Genomic DNA, 21,227 nt, shown 5'->3' with positions numbered 1-21,227 from the left:
CTATAAACTTCACATATTTGCATTGTTCCTGGTCTCTCCTCTTTGATTATTAAACATGGCAACCCTTAGCCTGCCTTTCCGCTTTTATACTAGCTGCTGTCTCCTGCCTGGAATGTTCTTCCCCTGCTCCTCAAGAGAGGTTTTTTTTTTTTTTTTTTTTTTTTTTGTTTTTGCTTAAATGTCATCTTTTTTTTTAGCCTTCCCTGACTATTCTGTCTGAAGTAGCGGCTCCAGCACAAGGTGTTCACCATCGTGTCACCTATCTCCTCAAAGCTATCATCACAACTATAATTACTATGTTTTTCCTGTGTGTGCATGTTTACTACCTAGCACGGAAGCCCAGGAGGAATAGGGGATGTGTCTGTCTTGGTCTCTGCCATAGCCCAAGTCCCTGATGTAGGTAGCCTTCAATACAAGCCCAGCAAAGTGAGCATTAAACAAACAAATCAACTTACAGATTGCTCTGCTGAGACACAGAGTTGGCTTCTATTTGGAAAAATTTGGGGCTCAAGTGCATGCCAATTAGTAAAGGTGACTGAGAAGCCATTAGACCATTCAAAGGAAACTGGAATTTTATTGCTGCTCAAACCAATCCATGTTTCTGATGCATTTTCTGTAAGAGATAAATGTAAATTACAGGAATCCTATTATATGCAAAAGAGATAATGCACCAGCCTGTTATAAATGATTACTTCTTTATTTCTTCATGTGATAAAACCTTTTAAGTCTCAGTATAAAATATTTACTTAAACCTGTCCCCCTATACTACCCTATCTGCTTGACACAGACCTTGTAAGTGAGACAGAGTATGAGCTAAAGCCAATGCAAGGACAAAGCTTAAAAGCAAGTCAAATTGCTGAGACTCTAATTAGTTTCTGCTACTATATGAAAAGTACATTTGAACAGTATCGTTTCGGTTTTGCCTAGAGAAAGGAAAAATAGGAAGGTCAACTGGATTAGGAAAAGGGCACTTAAAAAAAAACTTTACAATAAATTTTTTCTTGCCTTTTTTTCTTTTTCTCTTCTTTCTTTCTCTCTCTCTCCTTTTTTTTTTCTTTATGAGAAAAAAAAGGAACAGAAACTCTTAGAAGCATTAAAATGGGAGCAATGGGGCTTCCAGAAAAGTAAATAAAGTTTGACAGCACAGATAAGGTGAAAACACCCTCGGAGGCTGAGAGAAACGGTCAAGTGCCCCTATTGAGACAGAGGCAACCACAGGATTCTTTTAATCTCAAATGCAGAAGGTGAGAAAAAGTGACAGAGAGGGGTTTTTGTTTTTACTCTAAACTAAAACCTAACTTTCAGAAGGTGACCAGCATAGACTCTGGAGATTTTTTTTTTCATTAAAAACAAAATTACTTTAACTCAGTGATTTCAATGCTTTTTCAGAAGAATTCCATGTCAAGTATATGACACAGGGGGAGGCCTGCTCTGATGGATGGAACGTGGATGCAGGCCCAGGAGCTCAGAGCTCCTGAACCGTGGCACACAGCTTGAAAACCACCAAACCATACAAATTATCCATTTTCACTGGCTACAGTTATTAAAATCCAATTATTTATCTAAGGAATTCCGTTATTACTTAGATCACATGACCATAGCACATGACTGCTATGTAATGGCCATAAAGCTAAATTACAGGTTTAAGTTTCATGGTTTTTTTTTAATGTTTTCAAAACTTCAGATATATGTACCATAAATAATCACTTTTAAATAGCTTAACTTCTTTTCAACTTCACTAATAAAGATAGTGACTACATTATATTTCATACCTCTTTAAATCAAAGACATTTGGTACTTACCATCTCCAAGGAGGGTTACAAGAAACTCTACTTCTGCTAATGAAGCAATGTTTATTAATGTGCTGTTATCAGACTGGCAAGAATGCAAAGCTTCCTCCCAGGTCTTTTTTTCTTTCTGAAGTTTATAGCAGTTGTGATTGTGGGGATTCCAGCCAGGCTCACAGTGGGTAGCATAATATTTCCAAGCATCTTTTTCTTTTTAAAACAACAAAAAACAATGTCATTTTCCACAATTTTTAAAATATTACTTGTTAGCCTTCATATAAATTGCCATCAATATATGATTATTATAAAAAATTGGAAAATAGAGACGTATGAAACAATAACATATAAAACATCTAGATCTTCAGAACTGAAAAGGATTCAATATATGATCTAGATCTACATCTAGGACCTAATGGATCTCAGTGCTTTATTTTATAGATGAGCTAAGGCACAAAGAGGTAAGGAGACTTGGTAAAGGTCATAAACGAAAATGAAAGTGAAGAGTCAGGGCTAGATGTAAAATTTAGCAGTCAGAGTTCTGCATTCAGAAAATCTTCTTACACTGAAAATGAGTATTATGACACACAATTTAAATGGTATGTGATACATAATTTAAATGGTATTTAAATGAAGATTTTTATGTCCATTATGTAGATATTTATCCTCAGCTGAAAAAAATCCTGAAATTCTGGTTACTTCCTCCAAAGCAGAGCTGACAAATTAGCTTTCACCTTTAGGATACGTCTGAGTGTCTGTGTTGTCCCTCTGGGTTCATATGGACCCTGGGTTAGACTTACAGAAGAACAGTTCCAGCATGCTTTGGCACTAGAAGGGAAGGCAATGGTGTGCACGTCAACTTTTGGCTCTCTCTTTCCAGAAACTTGTCCCCAGCCTGGTAATTAGCTTTTTTACTTTATTTTATTAATTACAACCGAGTGCCTCCCTTAAGCACTAATTTAGTTAGATAGAGCTCCACTGCTATTTGGGAAATGAGACATTGTTTTAAAATTGCTCTGGGATGCTGAGTGCAATTAGAATCACAATAGAAGAATGTGAGAACATTTAGTTATCTTCTACACCAGTGGTTTTCAACCAAGGGGTCATGGAACCCCTTTTAAAAATAAAACCTTAAACTTTACAGGAAAGATAAAAAGATAAAAGAGGAGCCTCTACGATTGAAAGAAGGGTGGAGCCAAGCAAAGAACTTGGAGATCCTGGAAACACAGTTTGAAGATACTGGACTAGGTCATCGAAAGAATTTGTTAAACCTGAAACAACAGCAAATAATCCAAACTAATTTAGCTTAACTACCCTCATTTGTGGTCTTTGGACTTCAATTAGTAGATCCGTAGAGTAAATAAGACAGAAGAAAAGAAGGATGGTGAGAGGGCATAAGAAAGAAACAACAAATAAGGGAGGAAGAGATGGAAGGAAAGGACATAAACAGCAATAGCAATTTCAGCACATTCTTGACATAATGAAAAAAAGAAAAACCTCTACATAAAATAATGGCAGGATGCTTCTTTTAACCCCCCTCCACACCTACCAATTCCACCATACCCTTAGGCTTAGCCACTTGAAGGAAAATGAAAGTTAAAGCCTGGTTGTAAGGAATAGTATTTAAAAATTATAATTCTGCTTATTTGAAATCTGTAGTTGTTTCTAATTATGCTGGTAATGATTCTTTTCAATATCGTTATGTTTTTATGTCTACTTTCTGAGTTAAGACATTAACTCTCACAGAAACTAAGAAAAGCCACTAGACCTTAAAAACAAACAATTGGGCTTCAGGTATTAGACTGTAGTTAGGTAGTATTTAAGTCTTAGTTGCACATAAATGTTTGTATGTTATTTCGAGGAGGAGGGTTATAAGAGATATAGAGTGTGATAGGAGATCAATGAAGTAGTTTTATAAAACTATGTTCGAATTTATATTTACTTTCTAAGGTAACCATAAGTAAAACTCAAAACTAGACTAGAAAAGGAAACATATCTTGTTTTTCTAATGCAGAACAATTAAATTAAAGAAATTAGAAGACATTTAAGAAAAAAGAAGGAGAAAATGTATTCTATGCTTAGGTCCTTTTGCTTTGGTTTTTAGTAAAAACCTAAATGCATTTGTTAAACTCATAGTGCCTTTGGAATAACAGATATTTTCTGCTTACATATTTTTATTCATATATCTATAACAACCAGCCTTAGCTGCTTAAATTATGAATTATTAGCAAACATGTAAATGAATTTGAATACATTGAGAGGACAAGTAAGCAACTCATAAAGGCAACTTAAAGTAAAAACACTTACCAGTCACTTCTTGATCACTGTGGTTTAGATACTTTTTACAGATATAAGGCAAGGTGGACCCACAATCCCGACTCCGCCATGAATTTGGCATCAGTGAATTAAATGTTCCACAGTGATATTCAACAAATGGCTCAAAACTTATTTCTGAAAATACAGTGTATGCATGTTTAATATTAGAGGCAAAAGTGGTTGGTTTATAATATATTGATGTCATTTTATTTATTCAGGTATGATATATCTGATATATATAAACGTGGTTTTTAGCACCAAGAAGATAGCTCTTCTTTGGCATGTATGACAAATCCTATAAGATACTATATTATATATCTATCTTATATATATATTACATTATACTATACTATACTATATTATACTATATTATATATATCTGGTTTTGCAGTTGAAGTCCAGACATGACAATGAAATGATCTCCCATAGCAATAGTTGATTTTGTTTTAAAGAAATATTTTGCAGTTTGTTGCTATTTTTAAAACAGCTGACTAGAGTCTTGGCTCTAAACCAATCCTCCTGCAACGTTGGCAAAATAGCCTACCTTCTTGACCTCCATTTTCTTGTCTGGAAAAGCTTAACTTATAAGAATTCAGGCAAGCTTAGGGGCGCCTGGGTGGCTTAGTCGGTTAAGCATCCGACTTTCGCTTGGGTCATGATCTCGCGGTTCGTGGGTTCGAGCCCCACGTTGGGCTCTGTGCTGACTGCCAGCTCAGAGCCTGGAGCCTGTTTCATTCTGTGACTCCCTCTCTCTCTAATCCTCCCCTGCTCACGCTGTCTCTCTCTCTCTCTCTCAGAAATAAATAAAAAACATTAAAAAAAAAAAAGAATTCAGGCAAGCTTAAAAATGTTTATAAACCACTTTTAAAACAACATAACATATATATGTGGGAAATAGCTGCCATGTAAGGCTGTGGGATAATGCCACCCATCAAAGGCACATAAAACACTACAGGTACCCGGGTTCCAGTTTAGATAGTTGAGCGGTGTTCTATCAGACCACTGCCAGCCAGCATTTTCATCCAGTTGATTCAGACCTATCCACATTTCCACTGCCTCACTGCCCAAGTGCTCTAAAATGAAGAGAAATACAGAGTTTCAACACAAGGAAACAAATACCACCCCCCACAATGACACAATTCTTTCTTGTTTTCTTATTCTTGAAGGATGTCATCATACATGAACTGCAGTCCGTGACAGAGAAGGGTTTTAAGAGCAAACCCTGTTCTGATGCTTCAGAATAACAAAGTCAGGCTCTCACATCTTGAGAAACACCACAGTCTTGTAAAGGCTCACTAACAGCAGTTCTGTAGCTGTGAAAGGCTTAATCTAAGCATCCAGAAGTGCTGCCTCTAAATGATCATCAGTCCACCCCAGTGCATGGTTACAAATCTGAGACCATCTGATTTGTGTGAGCTCATGCAATTAAGGGTTTTAGATGGTGGAGGAGGAAGTGTCCAGGAAGTCCACTCCGGAGAGTGCCCCTCTGTCTTTCTTCTCTTGCTATGTGTTCCTGGTGGCACCCTTGGCTTGGAGGCTCAGGACTCCAGTTGCTGAGGTCACCATGGGCTCCAAGCAATAGGAAGAAATGATGTTAAATGGGTATAATGGGTATATGTGTGTGCACATAAAATTTTCTGTACTTTTCAATATTTTTGAAGTATTTCACAGTTAAAAAAATAAACAATGTAAAGAAACTTTTCTATAGGGATCTGCCAAAGAAGAGGAAAACACATAATTGTTGTTGGTGAATGGAGGCAAGTCCTCACATTTAAGAAGGCATGCTAAAGCAAGCAGCAGTGGGGGTGGGGGCAGGACAGCTGTCCAGTGTGAGAGACAGTAGGAGCTGTCTGACCGAGTGGAGAAGCATAATCCAAGGGACCAGAGTATCCAGGCAGGCTGGAGCCATGCTATGTTGCATCATCAATTGAGCTGGGAGAAGGCTTTCTGGCAGGCTGCCTCTGTGGCCCCTGCTCCCAAACACTGTCATAGCTCCTCACATTTAAATTTAACCCCATTTTTGTTAGAGATGCTATGTATAAACATGTATATTGGTATGCTTATGCTGAAAAACATGGTTCAAGATTATAGAATTAGGAGAAATTTTTCTTTGGTTTTTCTTTTGTCGCCTGAATTTAAAAAAATTATTCTGGAATAAAAGAAAATAAAAGAAATAAAAATAAAAAATAAAAACCAGCCCAAAATGTAGAAGGCAAACCAAGGAGAAATATGTAATGGAAATTAAGGGATGAGTTATTTTTTTGATTGGATAACAATGTTATATAATTGTTTAAATGATACTTTTTAAGTATTTAAAATAATCAGAGATTTTTACTAACATTGAGAGTAAAATGCAACCTACTAAATTAAAATATTGATAATGTTTCTGGATTTGGGGATTATGGCTCCCAAGAGAGAGAATGGATTTACCACACTGATCATGTACAATGCCAAAAAGAAAGCCACAGTAATTTCAAAATAATCTACACAGTGTACATTATGGTCTCTGATTATAATTCAAGCTTCTTGCTTTGATAAAATAAAAGAACAGCCTTTATTTTTGTTAATGTTTTATTTACTTCTGAGAGAGAGAGAGAGAGACATAGCGTGAGCAAGGGAGGGTCAGAGAAAGAGGAAGACACAGAATCTGAAGCAGACTCCAGGCTCTGAGCTAGCTGAGAGCACAGAGCCCGACGCGGGGCTCGAACCCATGAACTGTGAAATCGTGACCTGAGCTGAAGTCGGATGCTTAACCAACTTAGCCACCCAGGCGCCCCAAGAACTGCCTTTAAAATCCAACAAAGTGGGGGCGCCTGGGTGGCTTAGTCGGTTAAGCGTCCGACTTTCGCTTAGGTCATGGTCTCGCGGTTTGTGGGTTCGAGCCCCGCATTGGGCTCTGTGCTGACTGCCAGCTCAGAGCCTGGAGCCTGTTTCAGAGTCTGTATCTCCCTCTCTCTCTGACCCTCCCCTGCTCACACTGTCTCTCTCCCTCTAGAAATAATTGAAAAAAAATCATAAAAAAAATAAAATCCAACAAAGTGTATCATAGAATACATTTTTAAAAAGTGTCAGAAATTTAGTGAAAGTTGATTTCTCATCAGATCATGGAGGCAAAAATAAAAGAGACTCAGTGAAAGTGACTAATTTTGTGACACTTTCAAATGTGGCCATTTAATCTTTTAATCTATAAAAGGGAGCACTTTTCTCTTTCTCTTAGGGTTCAGCTGCTTCAGAACCTAATCTATTTTGAACCAGATGCAGGGGACTGAAACAGGCCCTGGCAGATTAAGACTTCTAACAAGGATGACTGTGTGTCCCAGGTTGTCAGGAAAACTCATGGTTTATACTTGGCAGTTTCAGAATAATTACTAATTGCAGCCCCTTTAATTCTAAAGAGTCTCAGTTTGAATGATTGATTGTATGATCACCCTGAATATAAAGATCAGTGTATTCACATAACAGTCAGCAGCATCCTCTGTGACTGAGCATTTCAGTACATGGTGGAAAACTGGAAGAACTTAACCCACTTAGGAAAGAGGAAAGGGGGGTTTATAATTCTGAGACCCCAGAAGTCCCTAAACAGAAACAGCATATCATTCACCAGTCACACCTTTCCAAACTCTTGTGGCATTTATACGGAATCTCTTTCTAACGTCATTTTGATTAATCCTTTCAGTAACACTATCTGATTAAATAATGGGTATCCTGATGACAGGAGGTGGCGTGGAAGATGGATTGACAGCATAGAGAAATTTTCATATTTCACATCAGGGCAAATGCCAAGCAGCATTTTCAAAAACCCTAATTAAAATATTTAAATATTAACTATTTTTATCTTAAAAGTATTTTGAATTTCCTCTGTGCAGTTGTTTTAACAATACACACCAAGTCATTGGGTAATTTATAATGTGTGTTTAACGTTACAAAAACTGTTTATTTAGCTTTACAACGAAGTTGGCTCACAGTTCTGCAATAATAAACTCAAACCTAAATTCTTTTGGATATTTCTTGGCATTTGTGACAGCTTAGATAATTCCTTGTATCATAACTATTAATGTTCACCAGCGATTAGCAATAAACTAGACTCTTCTCATCATTAAAAAATACTGTGGTCAGAGCAAGGTTCTGTCTTTATGAATAGACTTCTGTTTTCCTAAACAATCCCTGAGGTCTAATTATAGAATTGTGGTATTTAAATCAAAGTCTCTGACATATCTTATTTCTTTAATCATTATTCATGTTTGATGAGTAAGTCCAAACCTTCTTATTAGAAATCCTGACAGTCAAGATAGATAACAAGTATAATTCATAAATGGTATGCAAAATTTTCTGTAAAAACCATTAGAGGCTAATAATAATATTAGAAATTGGTGTTTTCCCTGCAATATGACTCACTCAAATTAGTTTTGATCGTAATTTCGCACTTCTGCATGTCTGTGGGCAAAGAGGGAAAACTGCACTGTTCATGCATTTGTTACATTCCTTCTGGAAGGTATTGATGACTTTCAAAAGCTTTAAAACATGCTTCCTCTTCCACCCAGTGAATCCACTTCCACAAACTTATAGAGAAATAATTGGGGATCTATGCCCAAAACTAAGTGCAAGGATGGTTTATAATAGCAACAAGTATATAAAAACAAAATAAATAATTTTACCTATCTATCATTATCTAATAGTAGGGGATTGGATAAATATATTCTTGCTAACCTATAATACCAGGTAACCATTAAAAACTATGATACAGATCCATATTTATAGATATGAGCTATAAATAGGTTCACTATATGCTGGTACATGAAATAAGCATATTATCAAACCGTGTGCATAGTTGTTAAATGGTTAACTCACATCGAGTGTTTGTTATGTGTGCCAGTTACTTTTCTAAGACTTTATCTCCATCATAACATGTAATCTATACTGCCAACAAGTAGCATGGTTATCATTTCCATTTGATAGGGGGGAATTTGAGGCATAGAGAGGTTAGGTCACTCATATGAGTAGCTCTGCTAGTAAGTGGTAGAGGCAGGAGTCAAACTCAAGCAGATGGCTCTCTAATTCCTGCTTCTAACCATCATGCAACAACTGCCTCATGTGTTTATTGAATGCTATTTTCCATAGACACTACACATGTATGTATGCGTTTATATGCTTTGTTTAGTTTTTTAGAAAAACATGATTATCTCTGGATTGTGGAATTATGGGATATTTTTCTTTCTGTATACTTGAGATTTGAAAATTATTCTAGAGGTGCCTAGGTGGCTCAGTCAGTTGAGCATTGACTCTTGATTTCAGTTCAGGTCATGATCCCAGGGTCAAGGGATAGAGCCCAGCATCCGGCTCCATGATGAGCATGAAGCCTGCTTGGGATTCTCTCTCCTTCTGCCCCTCTCCCTGGCTCACTCTCTCTCTCTCTCTCTCTCAAAAAATTGTTCTAGAATAAACATGTACTATATGAGCGATAAAATTTGAAAACAAATGCATCAGAAACTTATAAGGGTGACTAATTTTGTGATACTTTCAAATATTTCTAAAAATTTTTAAAAAGCTGTGTGTACACATCTACAAACACATTTAACCTATGTGTAAGAGGAAAGGAGAAGTAAGAGGAAAGTTTAGGTGATAGGTAAAACCCAAGACCCAGCCTTTAGCACAACTCTTTTGACACATTATTGTCTTAAACTGTTAGTTAATACGTGTGTGCTTTTGCTTTTCCAACTAAATTTTAAGTTCTTTGTCATGTAAGAGAAGGCCTGTGTACTGTGCATATTGATTGACAGGTGAGGTTTTGTTTAGTTAGTAAATGACTTAATCATTCATTAATGGAAGGTGAATAGCTAAGATCTCCAGCAGAGCAGGAATTTGTATTTAAATTTAGAAGTCTCCCAGGTCCACTTGTTAGAGCTGCAAATTCTCCTGAGTCCCTTGCTGGGGCCTCAGTTCCTCTTCTCCAAGGGAGAGAAAATAAGGAAGATATGCCCAGGTGCAAATGGAATGGCCCAGCATACAGGTCACAATTCCGGGTGTGAATTAACACTATATTAATAAAATAAAAAATTTTTTTTTATTATTTTTTAAATGGTTTTTTTTTCTTTATTTCTAGGAGAGAGAGAGAGAGAGAGAGAGACAGCATGAGCAGGGGAGGGTCAGAGAGAGAGGGAGTCACAGACTGAAACAGGCTCCAGGCTCTGAACTGGCAGTCAGCACAGAGCCCGACGCGGGGCTCGAATCCACGAACGTGAGATCATGACCTAAGCGAAAGTCGGACGCTTAACCGACTAAGCCACCCAGGCGCCCCAATAAAAAATATTTTTAAGAGACTTTGTATTCAGAATATATGTTTGCATACCTGGACATAACTGTTAACAATCATTTTAACTGCATTAATATCAGTGTGCATTACACACCTACTTACTCTTTATGAAGTTTTCTTCGTTCTCATCTGCAATACTTAGTAAAGCTCCTCCTTGCATCTGGCATGAAGAATGTGCCTCACTCCAGGAAAGAGAGGAAAGCAGGTTGAATTGGTAGCAAATGTGTGAACTGAGATCCTTCTCCCAGACAGCATCACAACCCACCTCTGCAGACACTGAAAACAAAGTCCATTACAACATTAACCATAATCCTATTTTACCTAAACAACAATGTATTTCTAAGATGAATTTGAATGGAAAGATTCCAACTTCAACCTCTAAAACTTCAGTGCCTTATCAACTCTTCAATTAGGTCTTTATGATGAAATATGCATTGTTATCCCACTGGCACTTTATGGTTCAACTCTTTCAAGATTTAAAGGAAATTCAAGAAATTATCAATAAAGTGGGTCCAATCCCCTCTGGGACAATAAGAGAAGGCATTTTAAAAAGAAAGAAATAGAAGCAAAGTATTGGTGAAAATAGCATCTGAATTCCTTAAAAAGCAATCATTTGGAACTTTATACTGAAAGCATTTAAATGTTTATTTGAGACACATACAAATGTTGTATCAAGAAGCTTTTTCCCCCAAATACCAAAATGCTAGGTGGAATAAAAGGGATACAGTTGAAATATGAGTCCGTAATGAACACAATTTTTGAATAAACACTGAGAACACGAACACTGATGCTCAGTTTAAGATAAAGTTCTTTCAGGCAAAAGGAAGAGAAATAAAATCCACTTGTGAAACATTGCATAGTATGCTTCAAAGTAAATTTTTTTAAACATTTTTTTAATGTTTTATTTATTTCTAGGAGAGAGAGAGAGAGACAGCGTGAGCAGGGGAGGGTCAGAGAGAGAGGGAGTCACAGAATGAAACAGGCTCCAGGCTCTGAGCTGGCAGTCAGCACAGAGCCCAACGTGGTGCTCGAACCCACAAACCGCGAGATCATGACCTAAGCGAAAGTTGGACGCTTAACCGACTAAGCCACCCAGGCGCCCCAACTTCAAAGTAAATTTAATGAAGTATGAAATGTGGATCTGAAATCTAAAGTTTATTGAAATAACAGAAAATAAAGACCTAGTTTTATTAGCAAAAAATATTTTGCTAATATTTTAAATCAAACCCCAAGATGAAGTAAGTAGCCATAGTAATGACCAAAGGTCAAATTCTGCCAAAGAATTTGAAGAAAATGTGAAAATGTGGAACATTTTACAGCATGAGTGTAACTGATGGACAGGCAATCTACTAAAATCTAGAACATTATTTCCCAAAGTCCACAGAATAATAAAACTTCACAAGATCTCCAACAAGAGCTGGGACATAATGCATAAATAACCTCCAAGTAATGTATGATAGCATAGTAAAGCTCTGAGAAGGTCTGTGGTAAAGAAACAGCTCAATTTTAATTTGGTTATACTTCAAACTTACTTGACAATGAAATCTTTTTTGTTTCTTTTTTTTTTAATGTTTATTTTTCAGAGAGAGACAGAGTGCAAGCAAGGGAGGGGCAGAGAGAGAGAGAGGGAGACCCAGAATCCAAAGCAGGCTCCAGCCTTCGAGCTGTCAGCACACAGCCTGACTGGGGACTGGAACTCACAAGCTGAGCCATGAGATCATGACCTCAGCCAAAGTAGGACACTTAATGGACTGAGACACCCAGGCGTCCCTTTTATCGTTCGTTCCTTTTCTCCATAATACTTAGATGTTTCCCTTGGGAATGTGGAAAGTTTGATTTTATGTCTGATCACAAGGTGCCTTCCCCAGAACTGAGTTAGTTAACTAGAAGTTATTAAACCACATATAAATTTAAAGCTGTCTATAGAGTTTTCTGACTGATACATGTATTTATAGAAGGATCCACGAGTGAAGAAGGTCAGAAGACAAAGCTACCATCAAGTAAAACTGAAGGAAAGGAAAAGAAAGGAAGGAAGAATGTTTCAGTCATCATTTTTCCCTGGTGTGTGAAATTTCCCCATTGAGAATGCGTTTTTAGAGATTGTCTTCAGTTAGAATGTTGGGCCATCCCTGAGATGAACAACACAATAAGTGTTCATAGACATCAGCTCTGGCATTCATCTGGCATTCATCTCTCATGAGGCCATGAGAGGGGCAGGAAAGGTGTTTGCAATTTCAGTGTGCATAAAAATCATTTAGTCAGCTTGTGAAGAAAATGCAGATTCCTTGTTCTCAGTCAGAGATTCTGAATTAGTAGATCTGGGGTGAGATTCAGGAGCCTGCATTTTAAACATATTCCTGATTCTCATGCTGGTCGTTCACAAAGCAAACACCAGCAAACATTGTCTTGGAAGAAAAAATTAAAGGACTTCCCAAGGAATGCATGCCCTTTACTACTAGAAGACAGTAGGATGTCTGAAGGGGAGAGATGTAGGTAGAAGATGTCAGAAGGGGAAATTGGGGGAGGATGTCAGGAAGAGATCTGGGTATAGGGTACCTCTCATCTGCCATAAGGAAAGATTCGAGAATAAATCCTAATTATAGACTTACAGGCCACAGCCATATCATGGAAAGTGAACGTCTGAAGGACACTTCAATTGATCTCATTCCCATTTTTGCCAAGAGTTGGTCCTGCCCTTTCAATGGGACATAGATTGAGCTGTGTAGACACAGTTTTTTGCAGTAAACTGCTTCAGTACCATACATCGCACAGTTCAGATGAGAAACTTGCAGGTGATCCTGTCTCTGCTGCAAGTTACACAGCCCAGTTTTATTAGATTTCTCTTGGTTTCAATTATCTGTGCCAATTCTTAAGGTAATCAAAAGGAAACTTCCAGTCAAATGTTTGCAACAGGTATCTATATTCTTCTAGCAAGTAAGTTCATTTGTCATTAAAATTTTTTTAATGTTGATTTATTTTTGAGAGGGAGGAGGGGCAGAGAGAGAGGGGGACAGAGAGTCTGAAACAGGCTCTGTGCTGACAGCAGAGAGCCCGATGCAGGGTTCGAACTCATGAACCCTGAACTCATGAACCATGAGATCATGACCTGAGTTGAAACCAGAGTCTGACACTTAACCAACTGAGCCACCCAGGTGCCCCTGAAATTTGATTTTAACTAAAATATTAAGAATTTGTACTTCTGTGCAGTCAGACACAAGTCTTCTTCCTTCTTCTCTCTGCTCTTCTTCTCTAGGTGGGCTGTGTGTCACTCTGTGGATCTTATTTGAAGGTTGTATGGTAAAAATTGGGATGAAAGTGCTACCCTGGGCCTGAGCACTGTGATATGCTGTCCTGATTTCCCTTCAGGATTGAAGGCCTTATTTCTCCAGCTGCCAGCAGACACATCCCAGTGTTAGCTAGGCCTTCTTCAAGGACTGCCTTGGCTCAGAAGTCTCTTTGTCCAATATCTCCCCTCCCAAAAGTGGTCTGCACACCATAACTGGTCTATGCAGGTCTATAGGTCCCTCCTATCACCTCAACTGGGAATAATTCCAGCCTAAGAACTTCTTATACAGTCAGTCTAGGGGTCCCTAGACCTGCATCACAATCCTTCACAATGCTGCTTTCTTCCTTTCCTTTCCACATATGTTGATCCTAAGAACATTCCCCAAGAGACCTGGTGTTCATCTCTGCCTCAGAGACTGTTTCCCAGGAACCCACCTGACATAGCTCCCATCTTGGTCTGGAGCATTAACATTTACTTATTCTTAGTTCTCTTGCTTCTTCATACATAGCTTCTCTTTCCAAGCCACTGAAAATCACAAGATTGAAGGCTGGTGTCTCAGGTGCATTTAATTATTCTTGAAAAATTCTAGTCTAAGGGCTAGAATAATGTTGTTATATTTCTTTGCATCTATGGTTGTCTTTATACTGTTTCTTCAGTCACTAAATTATGAGCCCCTGGAGGGAAGCAACTGTGTCCTGTATATCTTTGTATCTCTTACTATTTGATGAAAGAGTACAAAAATATTTTTGTACGATATCATAAATAGGTGATCCTCTCCCTCCCCAAATACATCTCTCTTCTAATGAACTGAGATCTATTCATGTCAACGTTATTATATTATGGATTCTGACTGGGATGTGGCCATTCCTTTCCTCTGTTTTTTTTTAAATTTTTAATGTTTTATTTATTTTTGAGAGAGAGATAGAGACAGCATGAGCAGGGGAGGGTCAGAGAGAGAGAGGGAGACACAGAATCTGAAGACAGGCTCCAGGCTCTGAGCTAGTTGTCAGCACAAAGCCTGACACGGAGCTCGAACCCACAAACTATGAGATCATGACCTGAGCTGAAGTCGGATGCTCAACCGACTGAGCCACCCAGGAGCCCCCCTTCCTTCTGTTAACATGGCTGGTTTTTCTTCCCTAAAGATCCAGCCTTGCCATCATCTCAGGTCAACTGTCTCTTGCCACTTTAAAAAGTTTTTGAGTTCTTTAAAAAAATGAACTCTCATACTATTAGAGAAATAATATTATTTCTCTATATATATCTATATATTTCTCTATAGTATTATTATTTTTCTTTGGTCTTTATTATTACTATTATAAAATATTTATTTACTTTTGAAAGAGAGAGAGTGCAAGCAGGAGAGGGGCAGAGAGAGACAGAGACAGAGAGAGACAGAGAGAGAGAGACAGAAAGACACAGAATCCAGGCTCTGAGCTGTCAGCACGGAGCCCAACTCATGGCCTGAACTCACAAACTGTGAAATCATGAGCTAAGCCAGTCGGACACTTAACCAACTGAGCCACCCAGGTGCTCCTAGTCTTTCATAGACTCATCACATAGCTGGTGGATCTCTGCTCTCTACAAAGTGCTATGTTAGTAAATCTCATGTAAAAAGAATATCAGACCAACTCAGGACCTACTGCTGTACATTCCCAATGCCTTACATGCTTCTTGGTAGCCCTGATCACAACTGAAATTAAAGGATATATTTAATTTTGCTCTTTGGTTCTCTGTTTTCCCTGATAAAATGTAAGTATCAGGAACGCAGGTACCATATTCCATCTTTTTCATGCTATTGCCCAAGTGTACCCATGAGCATTTAAAGGTAATTGGGTAGAGGACAATATGCTATCAAAGGATGCTGAGAAATCGTGGCCACAAAAGAAAGAAGAGAGTTAGTAGATGTGGGTTCTGGAAGCCCAGGAAAAGAGGTGGTGTCAGTTTTGTTACATGTTGCTGAATCTTTAAGTAAGTTGAGGACTGAGTTCATAGTGAGCATGGAGTACTGTTTTAACAGAGGAGACCAATCATTTGCCTTCTTTGTGCCTGGCCCCAACAGGTGATCAGAGAAAAGTCATTCTGATTAGTTGATTATCAACCACCTCCAATACTTCCTGGAAACATTGCTAGTTTTCTCTAATAAGCTTGCTCTCCGGCAGCCACAATGCTCATTTCACACCTTTTCTATTGTCCAAATCTTTTATTCCTTCTTCCCCCTCTTCAGAGAGAAAGTCCACAGCCACTGGACCAGTTTTTCTTTATTTTCTCTCATCATCTAATCACTCAAACTTCTTGGACCCGTACCACCCTCTCCATCTTCCCACCTATGGAGAAATTGTCTTTACATCTATGAAAGGCCAGTCTGTCCATCTATGTTCTGGATCCTACTTCCTCTTCTGAGAGATCATATCTATACAACCAATTGCTTTCACTTTGCTATATCTTCAACCTCTTTCTGTTAGATAATTTCCACATGCATTCAAAGATGGTCTAGTGTCTCTCATCTTCAAACAATAAGAAACAAAAATACTTACTTCCTCCCTTGGCCTCTCCATCCCAGTCATTGCCTTTTCTCTACCCCCATTAGTCAAATCTTTTGAAACACATACTGTTTTCAATTCCTCATCTCCCATTTACTTTTTCAAAAAAATAAGTTTCATTGAGATATACTTAACATGACATATAAGTCACTCATTTAAAGTATATAAATCAGTGATTTCTAGTATATTGAAAGAATTGTGCAACCCCATCACCACAATTAAATTTAGGACATTCTCATCAGCCAGGACCCGTTAGTAGTCACTATTCATTTCCCCCTCAATCCCCATCCCTGCCTTCATTCCAAGGCAACCACTAATCTAGTCTCTGTCTTTATAGATTTGCTTATTCTGGACATGTCATATAAATGGAACTATACAATATATGGTCTTTTGTGACTGGCTTCTTTCACATAGCATACTGTTCCCAAGAGTTGTCTATGTTGTAGCATGTACCTGCATTTCACTTCTTTTTATTGCCCAATAATATCTCACTGTATGACTGTACTATATGTTATTTATGCCTTGATCAGTTGATAGACATTTAGACTGTTTCCACTTTTTGGCTTTTATGAATAATGCTTCTATGAGCATCTGTTTATAGATTTTTATATGGGCACATGTTTTCATTTCTCCTGGATACATACCTAGGATGGAATCGCAAGGTCATATGGTAACTCAATGTTTAACCTTCTGAGGAACTGACAAGAGTATTTTCCAAAGCAGCTTTACCCTTTACAATCCTTCAGTGGTAGATGAGAGCTTCAGTTTCTCTGTATCTTCACCAGCACTTGTTATTATGTTTTTCTGATTGTAGCTATTCTGCTGGTTGTAAAGTGGCATCTCATTGTAGCTTTTGTTTGAATTTCCCTGATGGCTAAATTGCTTATTGCCCATTTGTAAATCTTCTCTGGAGAAAAGTCTATTCAGATACTTACCCATTTTTAAATTGGCTTGTCTTTTTATTATTTAATTAATTAGAATTCTTTATACATTCTAGATATAAAGTCCACTATCAGATATATGATTTGCAAGTATTTTCTCCCATTCCATGGGTTGTCTTTTCATGTTCTTGATACTGTCCTTTGACACACATAAGTGTTTAATTTTGATGAGGTCCAATTTATCTATTTTTTTGATCCTTGAATTTTGGTGTCCTATCTAAGAACCCATTGCCATATGCAAGATCATGAAGCTATACCCCTATATATTCTTCTAAGAGTTTTATAGTTTTATCTTTTCTATTTAAATCTTTGATCCATTTGGGGTTAATTTTTTTATAAGGTGAGAGATAGGAGTCCATTTCATTCTTTTGAATGTGAATATCCAGTTTCCCTTACTATTTGCTGAAAGACTATTCTTTCCCCATTAAATTATCTTGGCATCCTTGTCCAAAGTCAATGAATCATAAAAACAGACTTGCAATTTTATTTCATTTAAGTTTATTTATTTATGTTTTAGTAATCTCTACACCCAGGGTGGGATTCAAACTCACAACCCCGAGATCAAGAGTCACATGCTCTTACAACTGAGCCAGTCAGGTACTCCTATTCAATTTTGACATTGTCTTGATTACTATAGCTCTGCATAACTTTTGAAATTTGGAAGTGTTAAGTCCTCCAACTTTGTTCTTTTTTTCCTTTTATTTTGGTTCTCTTGGGTCCTTTGAATTTCCATATGAACTCTAGGATAAATTTGCCACTTTTTACGAAGAAGTCAGCCAGAATCTTGAAGAGATTGAGATAGTAGTGCCATCTTAGCAATATTAAGGTTTTTGGTTCCATGAGCATGGAATATGTTTTTATTTTAGGTCTTCTTTAACTTCTTTCAACTATATTTTGTAGTTTTAAGAGTCTAAGATTTTTGCTTCTTTTGTTAAATGTTTCCCAAAGTATTTTATTTTATTTATTCTTTTGGATGCTATGATAAACGGAATTAATTCCTTAATTTAATTTCTGGGTTGTTCAATGATACTGTACTGAAATACAATTGATTTTTGTATCTTGATTTTGTATCCTGTGAATGTGTTTATTAGTTATAGTTTTTTAGTGGACTCCTTAGAATTTTATATGTACAAGATCATGTCATCTGCAAACAGAGATAGTTTTAATTCCTCTTTCCAATCTGGATGCCTTTTCTTTCTTTCTTTTTTTTTTTTTTTTTTTGCCTACTTGCTCTGATTAGAACCTCCAATACAATGTTGCATAGAGGTGACAAGAGTGGACATTCTCATCTTACTCCTGATCTTATGAGGAAAGCATCCAGTGTTTCACCATCAATTATGTTGTTTGTGAGTTTTTCATAGATGTTTCTTATTAGGTTGAGAAATTCCCTTCTGTTCTTGTATTCTTAGTGTTTTTTCTTAATTGCATGAAGGGATGTTAAATTTGTCAAATATTTTTTCTGCATTCCTTGAGATAATCATGTGGCTTTTGCCTTTTACCCTATTGATATGTATTATATCAATTGGTTTTCAGATTTTAAACCATTTTTGCATTCTTGGGATAAGTCATGGTATATGATTCTTTTTATATGTTGTTGAGCTCTGTTTGCTAGTATTTTGTTAAGGATCTATGCATCTATATTATAAGAGATAGTGGTCTATAGTTTTCTTTACTTATAATGCCTTTGTTTGGCTTCACTATCTAGGTAATAGTGGCCTCACAGAATGAATTAGGAAATGTTCTCCTCTCTTCTATTTTCCCATTTACTCTCTAACCCACTCAATCTAGCAACTAGAGTATATCTTGTTAAGGCCATCAATGACCTCCATGTTGCCAAGTCCAGCAAACATTTACATTTCAGATTAAGCCCTTCAGCATAATTTGGCAAGTTGAGCTTTCTCTTTTGGCTGATACACTCTCTTTTCTTTTACATGCCTGGCTACACTTCTACCTCTTTGGCTGCCTATTCTCAGTTTCCTTTGCTGGTTCATTCTTCTCTGGTCAAACTAAATGTTTAGCTCTTAAGACTTGGGCCTGAGCCCCTTTCTTTCTATTTTACACATACTCTAGACTATCAAATTCATTCCTATAAATCCCTTTAGTACAACTCTCAAATATTTGGAGACCTTTATGTCTAATTGCCTAGTTCACATCTCACATAATTGATATATAACAAGTACCAGTCTGAATGCTTGATTGTCTCTTCCAAACATATATCTCCATTAACTTAGCTATGCATATCAGAAACTGGGTCTTAATTAACATCTCATTTTCTCCTTTATGTCCTTTAAGTCTGTCCTTAACAGTGCCGAGTCCAACCGCTGGTTAAAAATCTATATGTGATTTTCAGGTCTGACCATAGGCAATTACAAAGGCTTTATCTGTCACACTTCATGAGGGAAGGATGCCTTCCCATATCAGACTTGGTTCATAGTCAGTGCACTGAAGTCTCTGAAGGTAGTTTTAGTCCAAGACTCAGGTCCCCCAGCGCATCATGCTCTTCACACATTTGGATTCCTACCCCTGGCACCTTCATTTCTAGGCCTCTTTATCTGAGGCCTTGGGATGATATCTTCTTCAGGCACCCCTGCTGAGGTTGGGGGCAAAGGAGGGGGAACTATTTGAAGACACTTTTACTCACTCTGACTTGCACCCAATCCTTTTCCACTCCCAGCTTTTCTCCCTCCCCATACCCTTGATCCCAGAGTCCATAAAACTGAGGAAGATTTTGTTCAGGGCCCCCTCAATAGTCTGTGTTGATTGACCCTCAACCAGCATACCATCCTATAAGGAAAAGTGGAACAAGAGGAATTGGTGCTTCCTCCCATTTTAGGCTCTTGCTTATATCTCACAGTAAGTGGTGAAAGGCTTAACTCTTTCATTTTTGGCTTGTTGCTTGAATCGGCTACTCAGACACCTGACACTCAGCTCCTTCTCTCCAGCTCAGCTGTGTTCCTGACAACCACATCCTATTCAGTCTATCTCCAAATTAGATCTTCGACACATCCATTCTCCAACCCCCTTTCTGCTACCTAACCCAAGTCACCACTATCCCTGGGTCGACTACTGCTGTGGCCTTATAATTGAGCTCCAGGATTTCTCTCTTGCTCCCTTCCAAGCCATTTGCTATAAAGAAGTCAGAGCGACACTTAAAATTTTTTTAAGTCATTATCACATCATTGCTTAATATCCTTTTATAGCTTCCATGTATAGTTAGAATTAGGTGACTCTTTACCTCTAGGACACCTTGAACTATCTTGCCTCTGCATGAACTGGCCTCTGCCAACCTTTCCAGAATGTTTGTTCCTTTCTCCTTTACTCACTGTGCTCTTGCCACATTCCTAGATACTAGCAGAAACCTCTTTCCCTCTTCACAGCCTTCAGACATATGGCTAGTGCTGCTGGGAGCGATGGTGGGGAAGCAGTCATCCTGGACAGGTGACAGCATTTTTATCATGGACATTGTTTAGAATTGTCAGTACATGTGTATGGTAAGTCAAAAGCAGATTGACATGTAGTTGGATTTATTATTTGTTTTCCATTTTATTCAAACAATATATTCCCTTTATTGCCTGTACACCTGGTGCTGACCATTCCTACAGCCTTCTCTTGACCTTGCCTCCTTGGTATACTGCTGCACCATGCACCTCTGAATGGGTATCTCATCCCCTCACTTTCCATCTTGATAACGTTTACTCATCTCCTGGACTATAGTTTAAGTACAATATACTCAGGAACACCTTCTTTGACTCAGAAATTTAAATTAGATTTCTTACTGATAACATTTTTAAAAGTAGGACTTATCAAAAATTATAATTATATGTTAATTTGGGTATTATTCTAGAATGTGAACTTCATTAAGGCAGGCACTATGACTTTCATCTTTCATGTTCATGGTTATAATCCCAGCAGTGAGCTTCGCACATAGTAGGTGTTCAATACAGATTTGTGGGAATGGATGAATGAATGAATGAATGAATGATTTGTGGAAATGGAGATCAAGCATGCATTGTCATAGAAGTAAAGGAGAGACAGTGGACTGAGAAA

At 37.7% G+C, this 21,227-nt stretch overlaps 1 protein-coding gene across 2 annotated transcripts in view; it reads right to left on the bottom strand.

Moving 5' to 3' along the window:
- PLA2R1 (phospholipase A2 receptor 1) overlaps nucleotides 1-21,227 on the bottom strand; it is a 117,826-nt gene that overhangs the window by 70,641 nt on the left and 25,958 nt on the right. For both annotated transcript variants that reach the window (XM_039237539.1, XM_039237540.1), the window contains exons 4-8: nucleotides 10,513-10,686; nucleotides 5,060-5,173; nucleotides 4,092-4,235; nucleotides 1,803-1,997; nucleotides 456-613 (exon numbers count right to left, since the gene is read on the bottom strand). In XM_039237539.1, coding sequence (XP_039093470.1) covers nucleotides 456-613; nucleotides 1,803-1,997; nucleotides 4,092-4,235; nucleotides 5,060-5,173; nucleotides 10,513-10,686 — 785 coding nt within the window. The remainder of the gene's footprint in view (nucleotides 1-455; nucleotides 614-1,802; nucleotides 1,998-4,091; nucleotides 4,236-5,059; nucleotides 5,174-10,512; nucleotides 10,687-21,227) is intronic.

Source organism: Hyaena hyaena, unplaced genomic scaffold (genome assembly GCF_003009895.1).
Source record: "Hyaena hyaena isolate Hyena2069 unplaced genomic scaffold, ASM300989v1 scaffold_126, whole genome shotgun sequence".
Classification (NCBI taxonomy): Eukaryota; Metazoa; Chordata; class Mammalia; order Carnivora; family Hyaenidae; genus Hyaena; species Hyaena hyaena.
This window is presented reverse-complemented; position numbering and strand designations above follow the sequence as displayed.